The 21,407-nt window shown below is 45.1% G+C and overlaps 1 protein-coding gene across 1 annotated transcript in view; it reads left to right on the plus strand.

Annotated features, from left to right (window-relative positions):
- The window catches only part of TRAF5 (TNF receptor associated factor 5), a 45,272-nt gene that overhangs the window by 20,463 nt on the left and 3,402 nt on the right, over positions 1 to 21,407 (plus strand). Inside the window, exons 2-9 of the mRNA XM_006069666.3 lie at positions 7,042 to 7,260; positions 7,996 to 8,053; positions 9,814 to 9,915; positions 12,488 to 12,652; positions 13,275 to 13,352; positions 13,694 to 13,768; positions 16,527 to 16,619; positions 20,492 to 20,632. Coding sequence (XP_006069728.1) covers positions 7,043 to 7,260; positions 7,996 to 8,053; positions 9,814 to 9,915; positions 12,488 to 12,652; positions 13,275 to 13,352; positions 13,694 to 13,768; positions 16,527 to 16,619; positions 20,492 to 20,632 — 930 coding nt within the window. The 5' untranslated portion in view covers position 7,042. The remainder of the gene's footprint in view (positions 1 to 7,041; positions 7,261 to 7,995; positions 8,054 to 9,813; positions 9,916 to 12,487; positions 12,653 to 13,274; positions 13,353 to 13,693; positions 13,769 to 16,526; positions 16,620 to 20,491; positions 20,633 to 21,407) is intronic.

The raw sequence follows: 21,407 nt of genomic DNA on the forward strand, positions 1-21,407 counted from the left end.
GAAGAGTAGCCCCACTTTCTGGCCCTTGTGTTCTGAGATGCTGCTCTTCCAGGAAGAAGAGTGACTAGCAGGGAAATTAAACGACAAGAACTAAAAACCAAAGGAAAAAGAAGAGGAAGAGGAGGAGGAAGGAGGAGGCGGCAAAAGAGGAAGAAGAAAAGCCCTTTATGGAGCAGTTGCCTCCATGGGCAGAGAGACCTCCATGCAGCAACAAAGACCCAGCACAGCCAAGAATAATAAATAAACGGTCCCAAGTAGGGAGCAGGGGCTGTGCTGGGGCAGGACCAGACTGCAGACTCCCGCAGTAGCTTCCTGGAGCTCCCCCACGGCTATTGCTCTGGGATGTCTTATCTCTCCAGATCCTGTGTTCCTGACATAGTTATAAACCTGTTATGTCAAATGTCATCACTAAAATGACAGCCAAGGTAAAAAAAAAAAAAAAAAAGAAACCAAAGGTGTATGTGTATATATATATATAAAGCCTTGTGCAATTCTAAAACAATTATCCTTAGCCCAAAGAAAATGTGGCCATTCCTCGGAACCATGTAGTTGATGGTGGAAGAGACGTTAGCGGTCGGCTGGTCTGAGTCATCCCCGTTGCCCTGAGGCTGGCCCTGGCTCTGCCTCTCCCCACATTCTCCACTTGCTCTGCTTCCGTCCGGCATCCTGTCTCATTGGTGCCCTCGTCACTTGGTCCTCCACACTGGAACCCGCGGGTCCTCCTCCGTGTCCTCTCCTGCAGCCCTTCCATCAGGCCCGTTTCGGAATCTAGCATTTTCTCTCAGAAACGCTTCACGAACATGGCTCCTCTCCGCCCCTGCCTTAGATCAGGCCATCGTCATCCTCCTTTGGCTTGTGGTGGTGCTTCTTCCCCTCAGCTCCCCGCCTGGGCCTGTCTTCTGTGTCTGTCATCGCCTCAAAGATGAAAATCATGGAGTGAAAACCCGGACTCCTTACCGGCACGCCCTCAGCCTTCACGGCGTGCCCTGGCCCCTCACCACACGCCTCTCACAGGCGACTCGCGAGGCGCTCCCGGAAGGGGATTTGGTTACACAGGAAACGGCTCCACGAAGGAGGACGGCGAAACTGGGAAGCCACACGGAGCCTGGAGTGAGGCCCCTCTAAGAGGACTCACGGCGGGAAGCTGCCCACCCGCTCTAGAACGGACGGGACGAAGAGAGGAGATGGTGTTTCCAGAACTTAGGAGCTGGGGACCTGCCTGCTGGAGCTCGTCCACAGAGAGGGCGGCCATTGGTGGGGATGAAAGCCGCGGAGGAGCCCAGTCACTGTTGAGATGCTGCCCAGCACCGAGGCATGAGGGGACAACCGTCTACGTCTCCATTCCTCCCACCCTGCAGTCTCCTGCCAGTGTCTCGCCTTGGCTGAACCGAGCCAGAAGCCAGGGAACCCTGCAAACAGTGTTTTGGGGGGCCAGCTCTCTTCACAGTGCAGACCAGGGCAGAGGGTGGATCTGAGAGCCAACAGGCAGGTGAATGGTGTGTTCCCCTGATTCCAAATTCAGCTACAGTTAATCATTAAACTGCTCCAGAACTTTGTGATACCCTCTGGGAAATGGTTCTATCTACTTCATTTTATAAAATGCCTCCTCCTCCTGCAAGACCAGTGGGGATGTTTTCTTCTCTCTGGAATCATCACACACCTCAGAAAGTGGTGTGTGATGCCACATCACTCACATGGGCTACCCCTTACCTGGGCTCCAGCAGCTTGTTTAAATCTCTCTTGATGGGACTTGCCTCCAAAGTGTTGTCATGTATCATTCCCGGGTCTGATTTCCGCTGCTCCTCTTGGAGACCCTCAAGGGCAGACGTGTTGTCACAGGTCTACGTGTTCTCAGGACGTAACCTGGGGCACGTAGGTGCTGAGTCCATGCAGGCATGTACAAACAAGGAAGCCCTGGGATGTCTCCCCGCGTGTCACAGCAAGTGAGTGGCAGAGCAGGGCTTGAGCCCAGGTCTCTGGTCCAGTGCCCTTTTCACTCTGGGATTTGATCTTGAATTTTCAATGATCAGAAATTGAAAACCCTGAAGACAGTTCCTGGGCTTATGTATTACGAAGTAAAACATGATATATCGAAGCATTCCTGAGTTTTCCAAACCTTCATTAATCTATATGATATGCTGGGAGAGTGTGGAGATAGTGTGGACAGACACAGACCTTCCTATTTTTTTGTTACACCAGAGACTGAATTCTGCTAGACTTGTGCCCTTTTGATTCTAACTAAAAGCCAAATGCTGTTTCAGAATGTTAGTTTATTATGTGTTCCCCAAAAATGAATAAGAAGAAATATCTAAGTGAAGAAGAACAGTGGGGTCAAGTTGAGGCCCGGGATCTACCAGATATTAAAGTGCATGACAAAGTGTTTTAAGAAAGGAAGAAAGGAGGGAAGGGAGGAAGGGGAAGAGGGAGGAAATAATTTAAACAGCGACATCACAGACTTTCTTTGGAATTTCTAGAAAATTCTCATCTAAAAGATGCATCAGTTTATGAAGCTTGAAAATAACATTTAAAAGGAACTCAGTATGAGTTCTTAGGGAGCAGATGGGGTGTCATTTTCGCTTCTCTTTTTTGGTTTGAGTTAATAACTCTTTAGTAGGAGGACCATTATAATTCCATTGATGGCAGGAATAAGGCACTGTTTACTGCAGTAAGGAGATATACAAGCTCTAAAAGTAATTTTGATGATTTTTTTTCTTATTTATAAGAACTGAAATCTTTGGCTGTTCCTGTTACATAAGCTATTATACCCAGAGGGGAAAGATTTTAATAAAATGGAGCTCTTACTCATTTCCACTAAATAACCTCCTAGGAATAACAGAGTACCAGCTGGAAATGTTGAAGTGGTGAGAGAAATGTATTTGTTAGACAAAGAAACATCAGCCTTTATAGTTCTATTATTGGGGCTCTCTAACGTCAGCGAGCACAGTGCATCGGTTCCATTTTTGGAGCTGAGTCACAGGCCTGATGGAGCTTCAGAGGAAGGAGACAGACCCTGCCCTGGGAAAATTTACTGCTTGGTTCTGCTTGGCTAAGAACATTGCCCTGAAACATCGCAAGTCCTTATTGTATAGCAGAACACAAGTGCTTATTTTTTTGTGTGTCTAATGAGATGAAAATTTGATTGCTTAAGGACATATATTGGACAAGACAACATCTTGGAAAGTGAACAAGGTCAGTGGATGACCTAGGCATACTGACCAGGGCCGGGCCAGACACACAGTGGTAGGGTGAGTGTGGTCCTCTGTGGGCCATTCAGCAGGTGGAAGGAGACTATCTGTGAGGGTCACATGCTGGGCCTGTCGGAATAAAGACTGACAAGGGGCAGGCCACCGGGCAGCCTGATAGAGCAGTGGTCCCCAAAGTGGATTTCAGGGGCCCTGAGGGTGCTGGAGCGGCTGTTCCTACGACGTGGGCTTCCTACAGCCAATGGGCTCGTACCTCATTCAGGTATGTTTTGGCATAGAATTGACAACTTTCACTTGCAACTTTACCCACGGAGAGCAGATGTTTGGCATTTACACCATTGCCTGGAGCTCCCTGAGACCCTTTCAGGGGATCTGCATAGGCAAATTGTCTGCATAATAATACTAAGATGTCATTTTCCATTTTTACTCTCCTTTTATGAGTGTGCAGAAGCTACGTGACATGTGATAATGCAACACTGAATGCAGAGTAGATATGAATATCCAGCTATCTTCTCTTAAGCCCAAACAGAGATGTGCAAAAATATATTTTTTTAAATGCCACTCTTCTAATTTTTTTCTTTTGGAAAATGATTATTTTTCATAAAAATATGATTTATGTTAACATGTAGCTGGCTCATTATTATCTTGTGTGCTTGGGTGCTAAGTCACTTCAGTCGTGTCCAACTCTTTGTGACCCTGTGGACTGTAGCCCGCCAGGTCTCTCTGTCCATGGGGTTCTCAAGGCAAGAATACTGGAGTGGGTTGCCATGCCCTCCTCCAGGGGATCTTCCCAACCCAGGGATCAAACCCACATCTCTTATGTCTCCTGCATTAGCAGGCAAGTTCTATACCACTGAGCCACCAGGGAAGCCATTCCCTTCTCCAGGGGATCTTCCCCACCCAGGGATTGAACCCAGGTCTCCTGCATTGCAGGTGGATTCTTTACCATCTGAGCCAACAGGGAAATCCCACTGTTATCTTTTTTTTTTTTTTTTGGAAAAAACACAGTCTTTATTTTATTTTTTTTAATTTTTTTAAATTTTAAATTTTATTTTATTTTTAAACTTTACATAGTTGTATTAGTTTTGCCAAATATCAAAATGAATCTGCCACAGGTATACATGTGTTATCTTAAAGTGAATTAATTAATAAAGAGTTTTTTTTAGTTTCTCAATTTTAAGCTCAAATATGGTAAATATTAATACATATAACCCACATAAGCAAAATCTCTTTGGTGTCCTCAAATTTCTTAAGGGATTTTATTTTGTGGAGTGGCTTTGGGTTCCTAACAAAATTGAGTGGAAAATAGAGAAAGATGGACAGACACACAGATGAGTGCATTAGATTCTTGTGCTAAGAAAGAGGAGAGAATGTGGTGGAGGGGAACCCTAACTGTGTTTTGTACATCCTCCTGCCTTGTTCTGGAGTTAAACAGGCCTGCTGCTCTAGGGTATCTCTGTGAGGGCCCAAATTTAAATGCTTTGTGACTCAGACATGAGTCTGGTCTTGAGAGAGTGTCCTCCAGGAGCAGAGAATGCGAGCTGTCCTCCTGCTTGGGACTAGATGACCCAGGGCAGGTCAGGGCAGTTGGGATAGGTTCTCCAGTCTTGGTTATCAGGTCATGTGTGTAGATCAAGGTCTGTGCCTCTTTATCTTCATAACTAAAATTTTGTTAAATCTCAAGAGTAAACCACGTTAAAAGGGGAACAACCACATCTTGGTCTGCTCACCTGCCACCCTTGAAGTTCTGTAGGAAACACATACAGAGAGGAGAAAGGTGGAACTTTGGTCTTAAACCCCAGGATAAGTGGGAGAAAAAAAAAAAAAAATCCCCTGGTCTGCCAAGCTTGTCCAGAGAGAAAGCTTGATTTGCTGAAAGAGGTCAGTTGCTTTCTCTGCTCCATTTGCCGGGGCCACAGCCCAACTTCAGACCACGGCAGCCGTGGGACAGGCCCGTGGCTGACCTGGGCAGAGCTGAAGGTTGAGTAGGGCTGCTCCTCTCCCACCGATGTGGTCAGGCCACACACAGCTGCTCCCAGGCCCAGCTGACCTCATCCGCTAAAGGAGACTCATGAGGGATCCCGAGAACAGGCCAAAGCAAGCAAGCCTGAAGGCCAGGCCTTCCTGTACCACAACCGCACAGAAGGACGTCACTCCTGTCCTTTCACCAAGGACCACCCGTACTCTCACCATTTGCAGACGCAGAGAGCATCACTCCTGGCACTGGGCCAAGGGGAGCAGCATGCCGGGCAGGCAGAGCTCTTGTCAACCTGGGGACCACAAGTGGGGGTCCCCAGGGTCCTTAAAGGTCCAGGTGTGAGGTGTCTGTGCTATTTCATAGGTAGAAGGGTCTAGAGTTTTCATCAGATTTTCAAAGGTGGGGGGAGTCCTTGCTCAGAAAAGGTTAAGAATCACTGTGATATGACTCATTTATTTTTGTAACTGGAAGTTTGTACCTCTTAATTTCCCTCCTCTATTACTCCCCCACCCCACCAAAAAAAAGAATCACTGTGTTAGAGGCCGACACTGCTTATAGCTGCCCTGTTGAAGGTTTTGAAAAAAATTCTATGCAATAATATTAACTCAGCAAATAGCTGAGTTGTTCTCCACGCCTGACTTGGTGCTATGGGCTGGAAATGCAACAGTGAGCAAGACCAGATGCTATCTGTTTGTCACAGAGGACCATAGATATAAATAAAAAAACCACACAAATGCATATCCAGTCTCAAATCAAGCATTGCTCTGAAGGGAAAGAACCTAGTTCTATGATAGATACAACAGTGGGTGAATAGCGTTTTGGTTTTGTATATTTTTAAATTTTTGGATAGGTAATATATTCATGTTCAAAAATTCAGTAGGATTATATAGCAAGAATTCCACCCCTCACACATACCTTTACTCATACCTCCAGCTACTCCATGGAAGCTTTAAGTGTTTTACAGCCTAGTGAATTGGCCTCCTAACAGATTAGGGGAAGAAGAGAAAGCTTACCTGAGAATATGAAACTTGAAATGAAATTTGAAACACGAATGTGAGTTAACTAAGTGAAGAGGAATGGAAGGGGATGGGGGGAAGCACAGAGGCAACAGCTTGTGCAAAGGCCCTGGGCCTAGAGACAGCATGATATATTAGAAAGAAAGCCTGTGTGGCTGGAGTCATGAAGCAAGGGGAGGGGACACCCAGGAAGCTACTGAGTGAGGAGTATGCTTTGCATTGTGGGCTTTAACGTAAAAGCCCTGGGAAGCTACAGAATGATGAAAAGAGATAACCTTCCCTCATAGTGTTTTTGGGAAACTATCACCCTGGCTATAGTATGGAGAATAGATTGGAAGGAAAAGCAGTTAATGGGCTTTTATTCAGCTCAGGTGAGAAACGGTATGGCTTGGTGGTGGTGATATATCTATATATTTTGCAAGAAATATATTGGCATGCAAGGTTCTTGCTTGTTAACACAACATTTGTTTCAGTTTTCTCAACTGAGTGGAAGCAAAATCCATAATGAGTTTATTCAGAATGTAGTTAACACTTGGCTCTATTTTGTCCAAGCATGTAGCCCCATGGAAGGATAATTTAGCTCTGTGATGGACAAAGAGCTGAAGTCTCTTACAACCCTGCTCGAAGTCATCTGGTTTAGACTCCCACCCGAGCACCCCAAAGCCATCTAGCTCCCTTCTGTGGGAGCCCTCCAGTGGCAGGAGGTTGTCACTGTTCCACAGTCACGACAGAAGGACCCTGTGGGTGATGTTCACCAATTAGGGAACAAATAATTAAAACACCCGATGGCTCTGGTGGTTTTGATGGCTCGTACACTGAGTTTTCCTTCTCTTCTGACCCCCAGGATGGCCTATTTTGAGGAGCAAGGAGGAGTGCCCTGTGGTTTCACCCGCCAGAATTCTGGCAACTCCATTTCCTTGGACTTCGAGCCCGACGCGGAGTACCAGTTTGTGGAGCGGTTGGAAGAGCGCTACAAGTGTGCCTTCTGCCACTCAGTGCTTCACAACCCCCACCAGACGGGCTGTGGGCACCGCTTCTGCCACCAATGCATCCTGTCCCTGAGGTGAGCCGGCGGGGCCTCCGCTCCGGCCAGAAGCGGCCAGGGTGTTCCCAGGAGTGTCCATCTGTGGCCACTCAACTAAGATCAGGGTTTCGGGAATTGCTGTGGTTGCCCACAGAACCACAAATATGGGGACGGGCTTTCCCAGGGCCCTTCTCTGAGAGCCTGAGGAGTATAACCTTCATTTTCTCCCACTATCCTATTGATCGTCACCTTTTCTTAAAATTCAGACCACACCTGTTTTGCACGCGAGGGCCAACCTCGGTGCACAGTCTACACGGGGAAGGACCTGTCTCCCAAGAGGGTCTTTCTTGTAGGCGCCCTGACCTTCCCCTGCCTTGAGGCAGGGCACAGAGGTGAAGAGTTAGAGGTTCAGTGTGAAACAGGACCCTCTAGAATCTTCTATTCTAGTGGAGGAGACAGGTGGTGGTACAGTGTGATAGCATAGGACCGCCAAGGGAACGTTGGCAGAGAACACTTGACTGTCTGCGGGACTCCCTCTTGGACTCACATCCTGCAGGATGAATGGGACTTTCAGGACTTTCACTGAGGAGGTGCTGAAATTGAGGTACTAGAGGGCCCCTTCTGGAAAGAGGGAACAGCATGAGTAAAGATGGGGCCTGGCCTGCTCAGGGGGAACTTCAAGGGGTCAAGTGTGGCTGGAGTGCTGGGGCTGCTCTTAGAAAGGTTGTTGAGGTCAACCCTTAACTCTGGCTTCATTTTGACTTTTCTTTACAGAGAACTGGACGCAGTCCCACTCTGCCCTGTAGATAAGGAGGTGATCAAGTCTCAGGAGGTAAGACGATCCCTGGTTTGGGATGGAGCAGTCAGTGTCCTGGGTTGAACTGGACAGAGGAGTTGGAGCAAGAGAGCAGGAGGGGGACCCTTCCTTGGAGTCCAGATTCTTCTGTTGTGTGGTCAGGTTGGACCCTACTCCCACCCCTGTTCGAGAGAGGAGTTTTGGGTCCTTACTGAATCCCCAGGTCTTTTTACCCACATCCTCTTTACCCTCTTTCTATCCGAGCTCCAGTTACTGTGAGTTGCTTGCAGAAATGAAACATCCTATTTCCTGCAATTCACTTTCTCATCTGTTTAGTCTCTCAAACTTTCTTTTATTAAGTGTAACAATAGCTTTATTGAGATACAATGCATATGCCGTAAAATTTGCCTTTAAAGTGTGCATGTTTCTGGGGTGTGTGCCTAGGAGCGGAATGACTGGGTCACGTGATAACTCTATGTTTAACATTCTGAGGAACCGCTAGGTTGTTTTCCAAAGCAGTATTCTTTCCAGCAAGGTGTGAGAGTTCCTAATTTCTCTAAATCCCTGACAAAATTTGTTGTGATCCATCTTTTTTATTATAGCCTTCCTAGTGGTTATAAGGAGAAGGAAATGGCAGCCCACTCCAGTGTTCTTGCCTGGAGAATCCCAGGGTCAGGGAAGCCTGGTGGGCTGCCGTCTATGGGGTCACACAGAGTCGGACACGACTGAAGCGACTTAGCAGCAGCAGCAGCAGCAGTGGTTATGAAGAGATACCTCGTGGTTTTGATGCTCTAGTATTTGATGACATGGAGCATTATTTCATGTGCTTGGCTGATTGGATAACTTCTTTGTAGAGATTTCTATTCAAATCCTTTGCCCATTTTTTTAAGTGGGTTATTTGTCTTTTTAGTAAAGGTATGTGTGCCTTCTCTTTGCTCTTATAATGCATTTTCCATAAGCCTAGCTGTACTTGTGTCTGCCTCACCCACTAGCCAGGGCTTGGCATACTACAATGTGGGATTTGTTGGGACTGATCCAGCCTGCCACCTGTTTTTGTATGGCCTGTGAGCTAAGAATGGCTTTTATATTTTTAAATCATTGAAAAAAATCAAAAGAAGGGTACACAGGAACTCTGTACTATTTTTTGCAACTTCTTGTGAGTCTATTTCAAAGTAAAAATTTATAAATCAAAAGAACAATGTTCTGTAACATGTGAAAATCATATGAAATTCACATTTGTGCCCGTAAATAACATCTTATCGGAACACAGGCATGCCCATTCACTTAAGTATTGTGTATAGCAGGCTGAATAGTGTCAACAGAGGACATCGCAATGTGGCTGACAAAGCTGAAAATAATTTACTCTCTGACCCTTTATGGAGAAAGTTTGCCAGCCCCTGGCTTGTGCTGAAACATAAGTCAGCAGAGCTTCAGTGATACCACCTGATGACTAATACAACGTTTACCCTGGGACAGGAAGCGGAAAGCATCGCCCCCATCCACAGCCCCACCTCCTGACCTTTGAGCATGTGGGGTCAAGTTCACCACCAGATTTCCCCCAGCTTCAGCCTACTGCAGTAAGCATTGAATTACCTGGCTTGTATGTCTGGTGGCCTGTCAGATGTATCTGAGATGGTCTTTTCTTATATGGTGGCGAATCTGGTATTTCCATTCCAACCACTGACTGGAAGTTTCCACCCAACTTTTGAGATGAACTGAAGACCAAATTAATAATAGATTCCTTCATGTTGCTCTAAAGCTTTGGAGTGTGTGAATCTATCATGTTTATCTTTTAGGTGTTTAAAGACAATTGCTGCAAAAGGGAAGTCCTCAATTTGTATGTGTTTTGCAAAAATGCTCCCAGATGTAATGCCAAGATTATTCTGGGACGATACCAGGTTGGTATTACTCATGAACAGTGTCTGCCATTTTCCAGTGTCATGTACTGAACACATTTTTATGTGTCAGTTCCTGGGCTAAGCGTGGTACATGGTTTTGGTGGGTGGCCCTCAGAAAATTTTTGTCTAGCAATACAGTTGGCTACAGTGTAGCATGCCAAGGGCTACAAGAAGAGATTCATTTTGTATGGAACACATGGAGAACATACCAATGTGTGCTAGACCTTGAATTACAGGTCAGGGTTCATTGATTCAAAAGAGAATTGCACATGCTGGGCAAAAGAAATGGTCAAGCCAAGGACACGTCATTTTGGAAAACTGTGAAGGACTTGGGATTCCAGGGCATGACTGCAGAAAGACATAGTTGTAAGGAGTCCCCTGCCTGGAAGCATTGCAGGTGCTGGGGTGGGTGTTTCCTGGCTGCTATGGGCCCTGCTCTCTTAGAAGTTATGATCTAAAGGAAGATGACGCAGACCAGAACAGAGCTGGGATGCAGTGTGAAGGTGAAGCGTGGGTAAGAGATGTGGACAAGCAAGGTATAGGGGAGGTGACGGGTTGTCAAGTTCCTTTCAGATGAAACTGCCCTCTGTTACTCTCCCATCCATCAGCAGAAAGCCGTTAAATGGGAAGCAGGAAACACAGCTTTGCCAGAGCAGGCCCAGGTCAGGTTCCATCACGCCATGAATGAATGTGAGGCAGACATCTCTAGCTTCCAGGGAACTGCTTGGAGACTGCGGCAAGTTTCCCCTCCCACCCTCCCATACCACGCTGTGGAATGTATTTCTAGTGATTCAGTCCTTTCCCCAGCATTCCTCCAACCCCCCAGGCACTGAGCTCAGAAATATGTAGATGATTTCCCTGTTAACCCAAGAATTTCTTTGGAAGTTCTCGAAAGGTTTTTGCGTTTTCCTGAGACAGTCCCTCACCACTTGTTTTGATAGTCAGGTCCAATAGTAGGGTCCCTTGACCAACTTGGTTGTCATTAAGCCTGAGAAGGAAATGAGGCTCAAATGGCCATTGGTCAGCTCTCGTGACCAGATCATCACCTTCTGGAGAATAGTGGATGGTTTCTCTTCACCTGTTTCTTTCATATTAATATTTCCTTTTACTCCCTGTTCTCCGTCACCTGTGTGGTAAGCTGTAGGATTTCACAGGGTGCAGAGTCTTGATGAATGTTGACTGTTTTGGTGACAGCTGAGGGGTAGCACCCGTGAATTTTGGAGAAGATGTAGAGTTCAGCTGTCACTGTCATTACTAGAGGCAAAGGAGAAGAGCCATAATGTTTATTTACCTCCTGTAGAAAAACTATGTGCCCCCCCCCTTTTTTTTTCCCTTCAGAAGAGGGGTCAGCAAACTATTTCTCTCAGGAGCCAGATAGAAAATATTTTAAACTTTGCCAGCCAGTGTCTGTCACAGCTGCCTGACTCTCCCATCTTGGAGGGAAAGCAGCCATAGCCAACATGGGAAGAAATACTTGTTGGTGTTCTCAGTTACACCTTATTTACAGAAACAAGTAGTGGGCCAGGTTTGGCCCAAGGGCTGTAGCTTGTCAGCCCTGTTTTAAAGGATCTTGTGATAGGGAACAAGCCCACTAGGATTTTCACACCTTGTCAGCATCACAGGAACTTGCAGTGTTATCCCCAGGTCTTGTTAAGACTTGCCTGCTTGTAAAAGTCTGTAACATGAACAACACTGGACCGAACGTTGTCCATGTCATCATTTTCTAAAGTGCTGGTTAAGAATGTCTCCCCACTTGACAAGGCTGACCCAAGCTTCTCCTGGGCCTGGGATTCTGATTCCTGAATTCCTCTCACTGCTCTGCTTTACTGCTTCTGGGACAGCTCCCTGTCCCTCTCTTTCCTTCCTCCAGTCCTTCCCCTTCCTTCACTTACTTAGGAGCTGGCCTTCTCTTCTTCCCTCTCAGCCCTCTGTTTCAGCTTTTAACACCCGGTGCTTCCCTGTTGGCTCAGCAGTAAAGAAAACACCTACCAATGCTCGGGATGCAGGTTTGATCCCTGGGTAGGGAAGATCCCCTGGAGAAGGGCATGGCAACCCACTCCAGTGTTCTTGCCTGGAGAATCCCCATGGGCAGAGGAGCCTGGCCGGCTACAGGCCACAGGGTCGCAAAGAGTTGGACACAACTGAGTGACTAAACAACAACAGAGTGCAGAGATTTGGACTTGGTGCTGGGGGTGGGCATGGAGGGCGAAAAAAGAAATGACCTTGAGGAGCTGGTAAATTAATTGGCAGCGCTAAGGAGGATGTTCAAGGACTAACCTGAGAACGTGAGCAGGTTAGTAGATGATCTAAGATAAACTCAGCATGCTTCCTTCATCACCCGTCTTCGAAGCCCTGTCCTCCAGACCAGGCTGGCTTTCGCAGCCTCCATGCAGACAGCCCTCTCCATGCCCTGTCCTCAACAGAGGCAGCAGGTGGTTCCCCCGCCAGCCCTCCCAGCTGTCCTCCTGCTGCCCCAAGGTCCTCCCCGCCTCCGCCCTCCCCAGGCCTCGCAGCTGCTCCCCTTCCCAGTGCCCTGCTCAGTGCCCCACTGGCCTGTGGTTGCCTGTTGCAGGACCACCTTCAGCACTGCCTGTTCCAGCCTGTGCAGTGCTCTAATGAAAACTGTCGGGAGCCAGTCCTTCGCAAAGATCTGAAAGAGCATCTGAGCGCATACTGCCAGTTTCGAGAGGAAAAATGCCTTTATTGCAAAAAGGATGTGGTAGTCATCAATCTACAGGTAAAAAAAAAAAAAAAGGCATCTTTATGGGACTGAATTCTGCCTGAGTGGTCACAGTGAATCAGATGGGGTACCAGAAGCACTTTTCTGAATTTATTTTTGTGCAGAAAGAGGCCTAAAGAATAACTTATCTGAGGGCTCTATAAAAAGCTGAAAGCCTTCTTGGTAGGACTCTTTTCATGTATCATTGGCAAAAATGCTGTTTGATTACCTGCTGAGTGTGAGTGGGCCAGGAGCGACACTATTAGCTGAGTCACAAGGAGGGGACCACACTCTTTGTCCTCAGGATGCTCTGACAACTGGCGAGGCAGGATGCAGGCGTAAGAAGAAAGTGTGGGTACCTTTTACATGTGCCCAAGGAGCCATGTCAGTGACGTGCATCGTCTGTCCTCTGTCAGCCCCATGACCTCTGACCTTCTTTGGAATAATTGGAAAACTGAATTCATTTATACTGAGAAAACAACCATCAGGAACCTTTTTGCTGCTAGGCTGTACCTTCTTGTAGAGGATGAGCCACATTGCATAGGTCCCCAAGGGGTTATATGTGCACACACTCTGAGGGCATACAGGGAGCCTTTCGAAGCCAGGTTGGCTTTATTTCAGCACCCTTTCATTGCTTCAGAATCACGAGGAGAACTTGTGTCCTGACTACCCAGTATCTTGTCCCAACAAGTGTTTGCAGACCATTCCAAGAACTGAGGTAAGTGTAAATAATTCTCTCAGTGATTTTATGTAAGATAAAGTTTCAGTAATCATTACAGTGTGTGTTTGATAAAATCCCATAGGTGGGGGCCCGAGGCTTACCTTATCCTCGTGATGACCATGGTTTTGTCTTCCCTCACCTTCTCCCTGAGGATTCTTCTCCCTGAGAATTCTCCGTTTCCATGTTAGCTCTCCTGGCCGCAGCCTCAGCTTGGCTTTTTTGCCTTCTGTTTCCTGTTTTCTCCTCAAGCTACCCTTGGCTCCCTGCTGACTGCAGTTATACCAGGTAGCTGGAGAGTCAGGATGCATTTCTACAGCCTGAGGCTGTCTATTTCACAGGTGGATGAACACCTGGCCGTGTGTCCTGAAGCTGAACAAGACTGTCCTTTTAAGAACTATGGCTGTGCTGTAAAGGTATGGAGTGACTGTGTCTGTCTACCTTCTGCTGTATTATTCATTTGTCGAGTTCATTTTACTCTGATTCCATTCAGGATGCAGGACATTCAGTGTCTGTGAAACTGTAAGACTGGCAATAACTAGTGGTTACCAGTAGGGAGAGGGAAGATGAGAGTAGGGAATTAAGAAATACAAGCTACTATGTATAAAATTAATAAGCTACAAGTATATATATAATGCACACAAGGAATATAGCCAATGTTTTATAATAACTATATATGGAATAAAAAAAAAAGACTGGCAATTGTATTAGGGTTCTCCAGAGAAACACAACAATTAGTTTATATATACATAAAATTTATAATACCTACTTTTTGAGGTTTGCTTATATCTGTGAAAATAAAAATATGACCTGACACATTGACCTTGCAATTTTACTGCTAGGAATTTATTTCACAGATATCCTTTCATAAGTATGCAATGATCACACACGTACACAAACACACATACACAACAAATATATCTTGTCTATGAAGGATAGATTCCAAGAGCCTCGATGGATGTCTGAAACCATAGTACCAAACCTTATATACACTATGTTTTTTTCCGTATAACATACATATGATAAAGTTACACATTTATAAATTAGGCACAGCAAGAGGATACCTGAATTGCCAGCATCATTTGGGGCCATTATTGAATAAATAAGGATTACTTGACCACAGCACTTTGATACTGCAACAGTTAATCTGATAACCGAGATGACTAAGTGACTAATAGGTGGGTAGTATGTATAGTTTGGATACCTGGACAGTGGGATCACTCACCTCTGGGGCAGGATACAGCAAGAAGAAACAAGATTGCATCATGCTACTCAGAACAGCTCACAATTTAAAGTATGAATTATTTTCTAAAATTGTCTATTTCATATTTTTGGACCATGATTAACCATGGGTAACTGAAACCACAGATATCAAAACTGTGGCTAAGCTGGAACTACTGTATTTAGCAAAAAAAATCCACAAAAGTGAAATATATATATATATGTATATTCATATTTTAGAATACTATGCATCTGATAAAAAGCATGAGGTATATATTTTTTAAATTACTTACACTATGACCTCACTGTGTTGAAAATGTATATGTATCTTCGCTGACTCTGGTGAGTGAGACTAGGGAACTGGATGTGGGGACAGAGAAAAGGGGACTTCTACTTTTCATTCTGCTGCTTGCTGTGTTGTTTGACACAAGCATGCTGCACCATGCTCATTAGCTTCAGTCCTGTCCAACTCTTTGTGACCCCATGGACTGTAGCTGCCAGCCTCCTCTGTCCCTGCTTCTGTTAGGTCCATACCATTTCTGTCCTTTATTGAGCCCATCTTTGCATGAAATGTTCCCTTGGTAGCTCTAATTTTCTTGAAGAGATCTCTGCTGCTGCTGTTGCTGCTAAGTTGCTTCAGTCGTGTCTGACTCTGTGCGACCCCATAGACGGCAGCCCACCAGGCTCCTCTGTCCCTGGGATTCTCCGGGCAAGAATACTGGAGTGGGTTGCCATGCCCTCCTTCCTCTAGGATATCTTCCCAACCCAGGGAACGAACCCATGACTCCTGTGTCTCCTGCACTGCAGGTGGATTCTTTACCACAGAGCCACTGGAGAAGCCCTTGACCCCAGCATATGTTTCTCTTATTTTTTTTAAAGCTATTTGAAAAACACCTTTAAAAAATCAGTGAAGAGTCCATAAATGTGTCACATATCAAACCACAATTGTCTCAGCTGCAGAAAGGGTAGGGTTTATCTTCCTCACACATGAAACACAGAATTGCTTTCCAGCTCTAAAAGGATTCTTCCCTACAGTTAGGGTCAATCTCCCATTTGGATTCTATTTGAGGACTTACCTCAGTGCCAGAGCTGGGGATGGCTGGGGGAGTTGTGCTCTGGAAGAGGGCCAACCCTCAACTGAAGGGAAATTGATGATAAATGTTTACTTAGACTCTATGGGTCACCCATACCATTTGCTTTTATTAGTTATAGAGGCAACCTGCAATGAAATTTTAAGGATCAGGGGAAAAGTAACCATTTGTTCTTGCAAACATATAATTTTATTTTGAGGGCAACAAATTTGCATGGGCTGAAACTACAGTTCAGTTCACCTTCTGCCCATAATAGCAAAACAGTGATAAAAAGTGGTAGAGAAGTTTGCTCGGTAGGCTGATCAGTAGGTAACCCACCACCAAGGAGATAGGTTTTATATGGGAATAGTTGAGAGGTGATGATAACTACCCTTAGCCCTCAATCATATGCTCCTAGAGCAAGGAAAGGCTTCCCAGGTGGCACTGGTGTAATGAATCTGCCTGCCAGCACAGAAGATACAAGGACTTGGGTTCAATTCCTGGGTTGGGAAGATCCCTGGAGGAGGAAATGGCAACCCACTCCAGTGTTCTTGCCTGGAGAATTCCATGGACAGAGGAGCCAGGCGGGCTACAGTCCATCAGGTCACAAAGAGTCAGACATGACTGAATGTCTGAACACAGCACAGGGCAAGGAAGGAAAGCAGCACTGAGAATTTTGATAGAGGCCTGACTCTCTGTGTCTTCTGGGTACCAAAGAATCGTAAAGATGTAAAAGGGGCCTGGGAGGGATCCTTTTCCCTGAAACCCACCTTGAGACAAGTCAGCAAAGTTGTTAAAGTTCTGCTTTAGCAGAATGTCCTGCCACCACCCTCATGTTGGAAGCCTTTCAACCACCTGACTCACGTTTCTCTTTGTCTTAAAGGATAAACGGGGGAACCTGCAGGAACATGAGCGTTCGGCCTTACGGGACCACATGCTTCTGGTTTTAGAAAAGAACTTCCAATTAGAGGAGCAGGTAATCAAGGGTTCAACTATAAAGGGAGGCAACAGAATTGCTGGGATTTGTACTTGTTGGCATTTTTATAGTCTCCTCTGTTTAAGTGGAAGTCCACTGGAGGTAGGTGTTTTTCTACTAAATGACCAGACAGACTCCTGGGATTAGAGCACATCAAGCTGGAAAGTGCCTTAGATCTTTGAGTCCAGCCCCCTCAACCAACAGATGAAATAACTAAATTCAAAGAAATTTTGATGTGTTTATGACTTTAAGGGGCAGAATTCAATCTCAAACCCATGTCCCCTGATTGTCAGTCCAGTGTTCCCCGGGGTACTCCACACTGCCTCTCTGCAGCCTACCCACACACCTCTTGGTTATTCCCTAGTAGGAACCTAGTAGGTGTTTGGCATTTTTAAATGAAATCAGTATTACCCTGAAGCAACGTTTGACTATCTGTTCTGGGCACTGTGGATATTATACATTTTGTAATAAGTCTTAACTTACTAACTTTGCAACCTAATCAATGCATACGTACGTATTTATTTCACTGAATTATGATTATTAAGTGAAATTATGTATGCAAATGCCAGCTGTAGTCCCTGGTATGTTCATAGTGGACAACATTCAATGCTGATTCAATTGAGTAATTATTCCAACAGTTCATCATTTTGTTAGGGCATCACAGAGGATCAGACTTTTAAAACCCTGGTAGGGAAGGAAACCATCCATCTGCATAGAGGGCGCTGAATTTTATTGCTACAGGTTATTTTATGTTATCTGATCCCATATTAACGTAGGTATATGCGTTTCAGAGTCAGATGGTGGAGAAAAACAGAAAGCCTGATTAAACTGTAGCTTTGGTAGAAGGCATGCTGCCTTGAGCCATTCCCAAGTTCTTTCTGTAACAGGTGCCTCCTTCACCTATCCGTTCATTCAACAAACACGCGCCATGTGTCAGGTACAAGGCTAGTTGCTGTGGACACTGGGTCAGGGGAGACCCAGCACCTACCCTTGAAGATCTCACCAAAATGTAAATGTATAAGGTGCTGTCCCCATAGCACATGCGATGGGGGTGCCCTGTGTTGGGGTACAGAGGCTGTAGCAGTTTGCCCTGTGGGAGTGTGGAAGGCTTTTCAAGGTAACACATCCGAGCTGTACTGACTTGAAGAAAGAGAAGGTCTATCAGTTAAAATGTTGTGGAAAGTGGATAGTCCAGAAGGGGAAAGTTTATGTGAAGGCAGAGAGACATGATGGTTCAAGGAAATGCGGTTCAGGGGGTGGAGAGACACCAGAGTGTAAGAGAGGGAAGGGCTGGAGGCTGGGTGTGCTGGGTCCAGACTGAAATGGCCTTCCACGTAAGCCAAGAAGTTTAGAAAACTATACATTCAATGGTTTGAAAAATTTATTCATATTCTGCCCTATTTCAGAAAGGATTTAAGGGCCAGAGTTGGAACTAATGTTTGCCAGTATAAGGAGTCAACAGGTATTTTTAAGTAGGAAGATACTTGGCCAGTTAATTGTTTGGTTAAGAATAAGACAGCTGCTGGTAGCAAGGAAGATGGATAGAAGGAGAGAAGAGAATGAAGACAGAGAAGCAGGCAGAAAGTTGCTGCAGTAAACTAGACGGTGTAGCAGAAGAGCCTGGCAATTGCTGAGTGAGGGCCCTGGAGCCAGAATGCCTGGGTTTGAGACCTGCTTCAGCATATATGAGTTTGGGCAAGGTACTTAACCTCTCTCTTCCACAGTGTCCTCATTTGTAAAATGGGGTTGTAGTGAGGATCAAATTTTATATATATAATATATGCTATATTATATATTACATATATATGTTATATAACATGTAACATATATTATATATGTTTTTGGACAAGAACATATATTTATATGCTCTTAGCACAGTGCCTGGCACATAATAAGCAGTTCAGTATTAGGTGGAAGCAAGGTACTGGAGGTGGTGGTGGGTGGGGGTGAAGGTGAAGGTGAAGGCATGACCACAACTCTGTCAGTGGGTAGAGAGAGGGAGGGCTAAGAGACATTCGCAGGTTGGAGTCACGTGCTGTAGCTAAGTCAGGGAACGCAGCAGTGTTATTAACCAAGATGGGCCCTACAAACAGGAGTGGGTTAGAAGTAGGGGAGGAGAGGCGAGGAGGAGACACTGAGCTCGCTTCTGGTCTGGACGGTCTGGTGCGCATGGGATGAGGGCGGAGATTATAAGCAAAAGACTCTGGAGCCAGAGACCAGATGGCTGTCGTGGCCATTTGTGCATTCATTTATAAAACACGTATCAAATGCCTGCTGTGTGCCAGCCACTGTGAGGGGCTTTGGTGACATGTAGCCTCCACAATTTAGTGGAGAAAAAAATGACCAAAATAACCAAAAAGGCAATAGGAATCATGAGGCGTAAGTTATATACTAGAATATGGTCAGGATGTCATGTAACTTAAGAGGTGGCCTAGGTAGGTGGTACTAGTGTGGAAATGCTTTCTGGGAGGTTATCCCCTTGAGTGGTGCTTAAAAAGTGGTCGTTTCTAGATGAAGGAGGAAGTGACTGAGCACACGGCCTGAAATAGAGGGTGTGTAGTATGTGAACGGGAATGAGGCTGAAAAGGTGACCTGGGCAGATTGTACAGGGCCCTGTATGGCTGTAAAGAAGTCCACTAGAGATGCTTAAGTAGGAGGGATGACAAGACCAGATTTGTCACTTCGTATTCTTCTGGTCACAGTATGAAGTATGATTTGGAGGCAAACAAGGCTAAAGACAGGGGGGAATGTTTATTCATTCATTTAATAAATATTTACCAAGCACCTACTGGTGCCAGGCACCAAACCAGTTGCTGGAGTTCCAGTGGACTATAGGACCCATGCCAGTCCAGCTCCGTAGAGCTTCTCTTCAGGTGTGTGTGTGTGAGGGACAGTGTATGACTGGCTAAGAGGCTATCATAGCAGCCCAGGTGAGAAACAGTCCAGGCTGAAACAGGTACAGTGAGAAGTGGTTGTAAGAGTTGTTTCGTTTTGTGTTAGGAGTTAAAGTTGGCAGGTATTGCTGATTGAATGGATGTAGGGGTAAGAGAAGGCTGTCTAGGATCACTCAGAGGTTTTTAGTTATTTCCCTCAAAGGGATTACAAATTCTGAGAGGCGGTGTGTTTTGCCTACCACTTGCCAGCAGTATACTAGGCAGGTTAAACTCTCTGCCTCTGTTTCCTTATCTATGAAATGAGGCTGACCCTTGTATCCAACTCATGGGGTTCTTTGAGCATTAAAAGAGCTAATGAATATAATAACTGGATAGTAAATTGCAGCTATTACTGTTGACACGGTGCAGACAGCATCTAATGTGGCGTGGTGATCCGAACTCTGGTTGTTTAGTGGTAGTAGTCAGTCATGTCTGACTCTTTGCAACCCCATGGACTGTAGCTCACCAGGCTCCCCTGTCCGTGGGATTCTCCAGGCAAGAATACTGGAGTGGGTTGCCATTCCCTTCTCTGGAGGATCTCCCCAACACAGGGATTGAACCCAGGTCTCCTGCATTGCAGGCAGATTCTTTACCATTTGAGCTACAGGAAAGTCCTAGGTGTTTAGTAAGTATGTACTAAATGAAAGACAAGAACCAGTTCAGCAAATTTAATCAAGTGATGTCACTAGCATGAGATGATCCCTCAAAATGGGTTACACACAGCAAAGGCTGGCGAGAAATCTGTGGATCTCTTTTTGAAGTACGTTCAAACATTTTCTTAGAATTATATAGTAATCTACCTGTAAATATTTTCTATAAATATGTGTATATATTTTTCCTTAAAATACTTTACCTGTAGTCTTTTCCTAGAACTATGTTAAAATTATTTTAACTTGTCTGCATGCATTTAAATTACTTCATTCATATTCCTGTTATTAGATTTCTGACTTATATAAGAGCCTAGAACAAAAAGAAAGCAAAATCCAGCAGCTAGCAGAAATGGTAAAGAAATTCGAAAAGGAGTTCAAGCAATTTGCGCAGTTGTTTGGCAAAAATGGAAGCTTCCTTTCAAATATGCAGGTGAGAAATGGCCTTTCTATTCATGACCAAGATTTAACCTCACAGCCAGTTAGCTTTTTAACTAACTTTTTAAATGGAAAAACTAACTTTTTTAATGGAGATAATTTCAAAGGTGCAAAGCTAAGACAGTACAAAGAACACCTGTGTGTTCCGCGCCCAGATTCGCTCGTGGACAGTGTTCTGTCCCGTTTGCTTCCTTCATCCTGTCTCCCCCGCCTCATCCCAACCCTGTCCTTAGCCCGCATCCTGTCCCTGTCTCTCTCTCTCTCTGTGGGTGTTCTTTCTGAACCCTTTGAGAGTAAGCCGTCTATTATAGCCCTTTACCCCTACACGCTTCGCAATGTATTTCCTAAGACTAGAGATCTTTTATATAACCCAGGACACTTAGCCATGTCAGTACACGTTGGCACTGGTACAGTACTTCTACACAATTTATGGCAATGAGGGTTGTCACTATTGACCCAATATTTGTCACTTGACTTCAGATTTATGGAGTGCATCTGTAGTTCTGCATTTTGCAGTCAACAAAGTGAAACTATTCATTCCCTTGGGAAGAAAATGCTTTACACATCACTAAAATAGAGCAAAAATTACTTTGTAAATCATGAATGTTAAGTAACCATAAACAGATTTCTAAAGAATAATGTCTTTATTGTGATTATAAAATATATAGTGCAAAATATTTCATAATGTGATATGGGCAATCTTTTTGAGGATTATACCAGAAAATGTAGGCCATATCATTTCCATACTTTGTCCGCATACTGTATGGATG

This window comes from Bubalus bubalis, chromosome 5, assembly GCF_019923935.1.
Source record: "Bubalus bubalis isolate 160015118507 breed Murrah chromosome 5, NDDB_SH_1, whole genome shotgun sequence".
Classification (NCBI taxonomy): domain Eukaryota; kingdom Metazoa; phylum Chordata; class Mammalia; order Artiodactyla; family Bovidae; genus Bubalus; species Bubalus bubalis.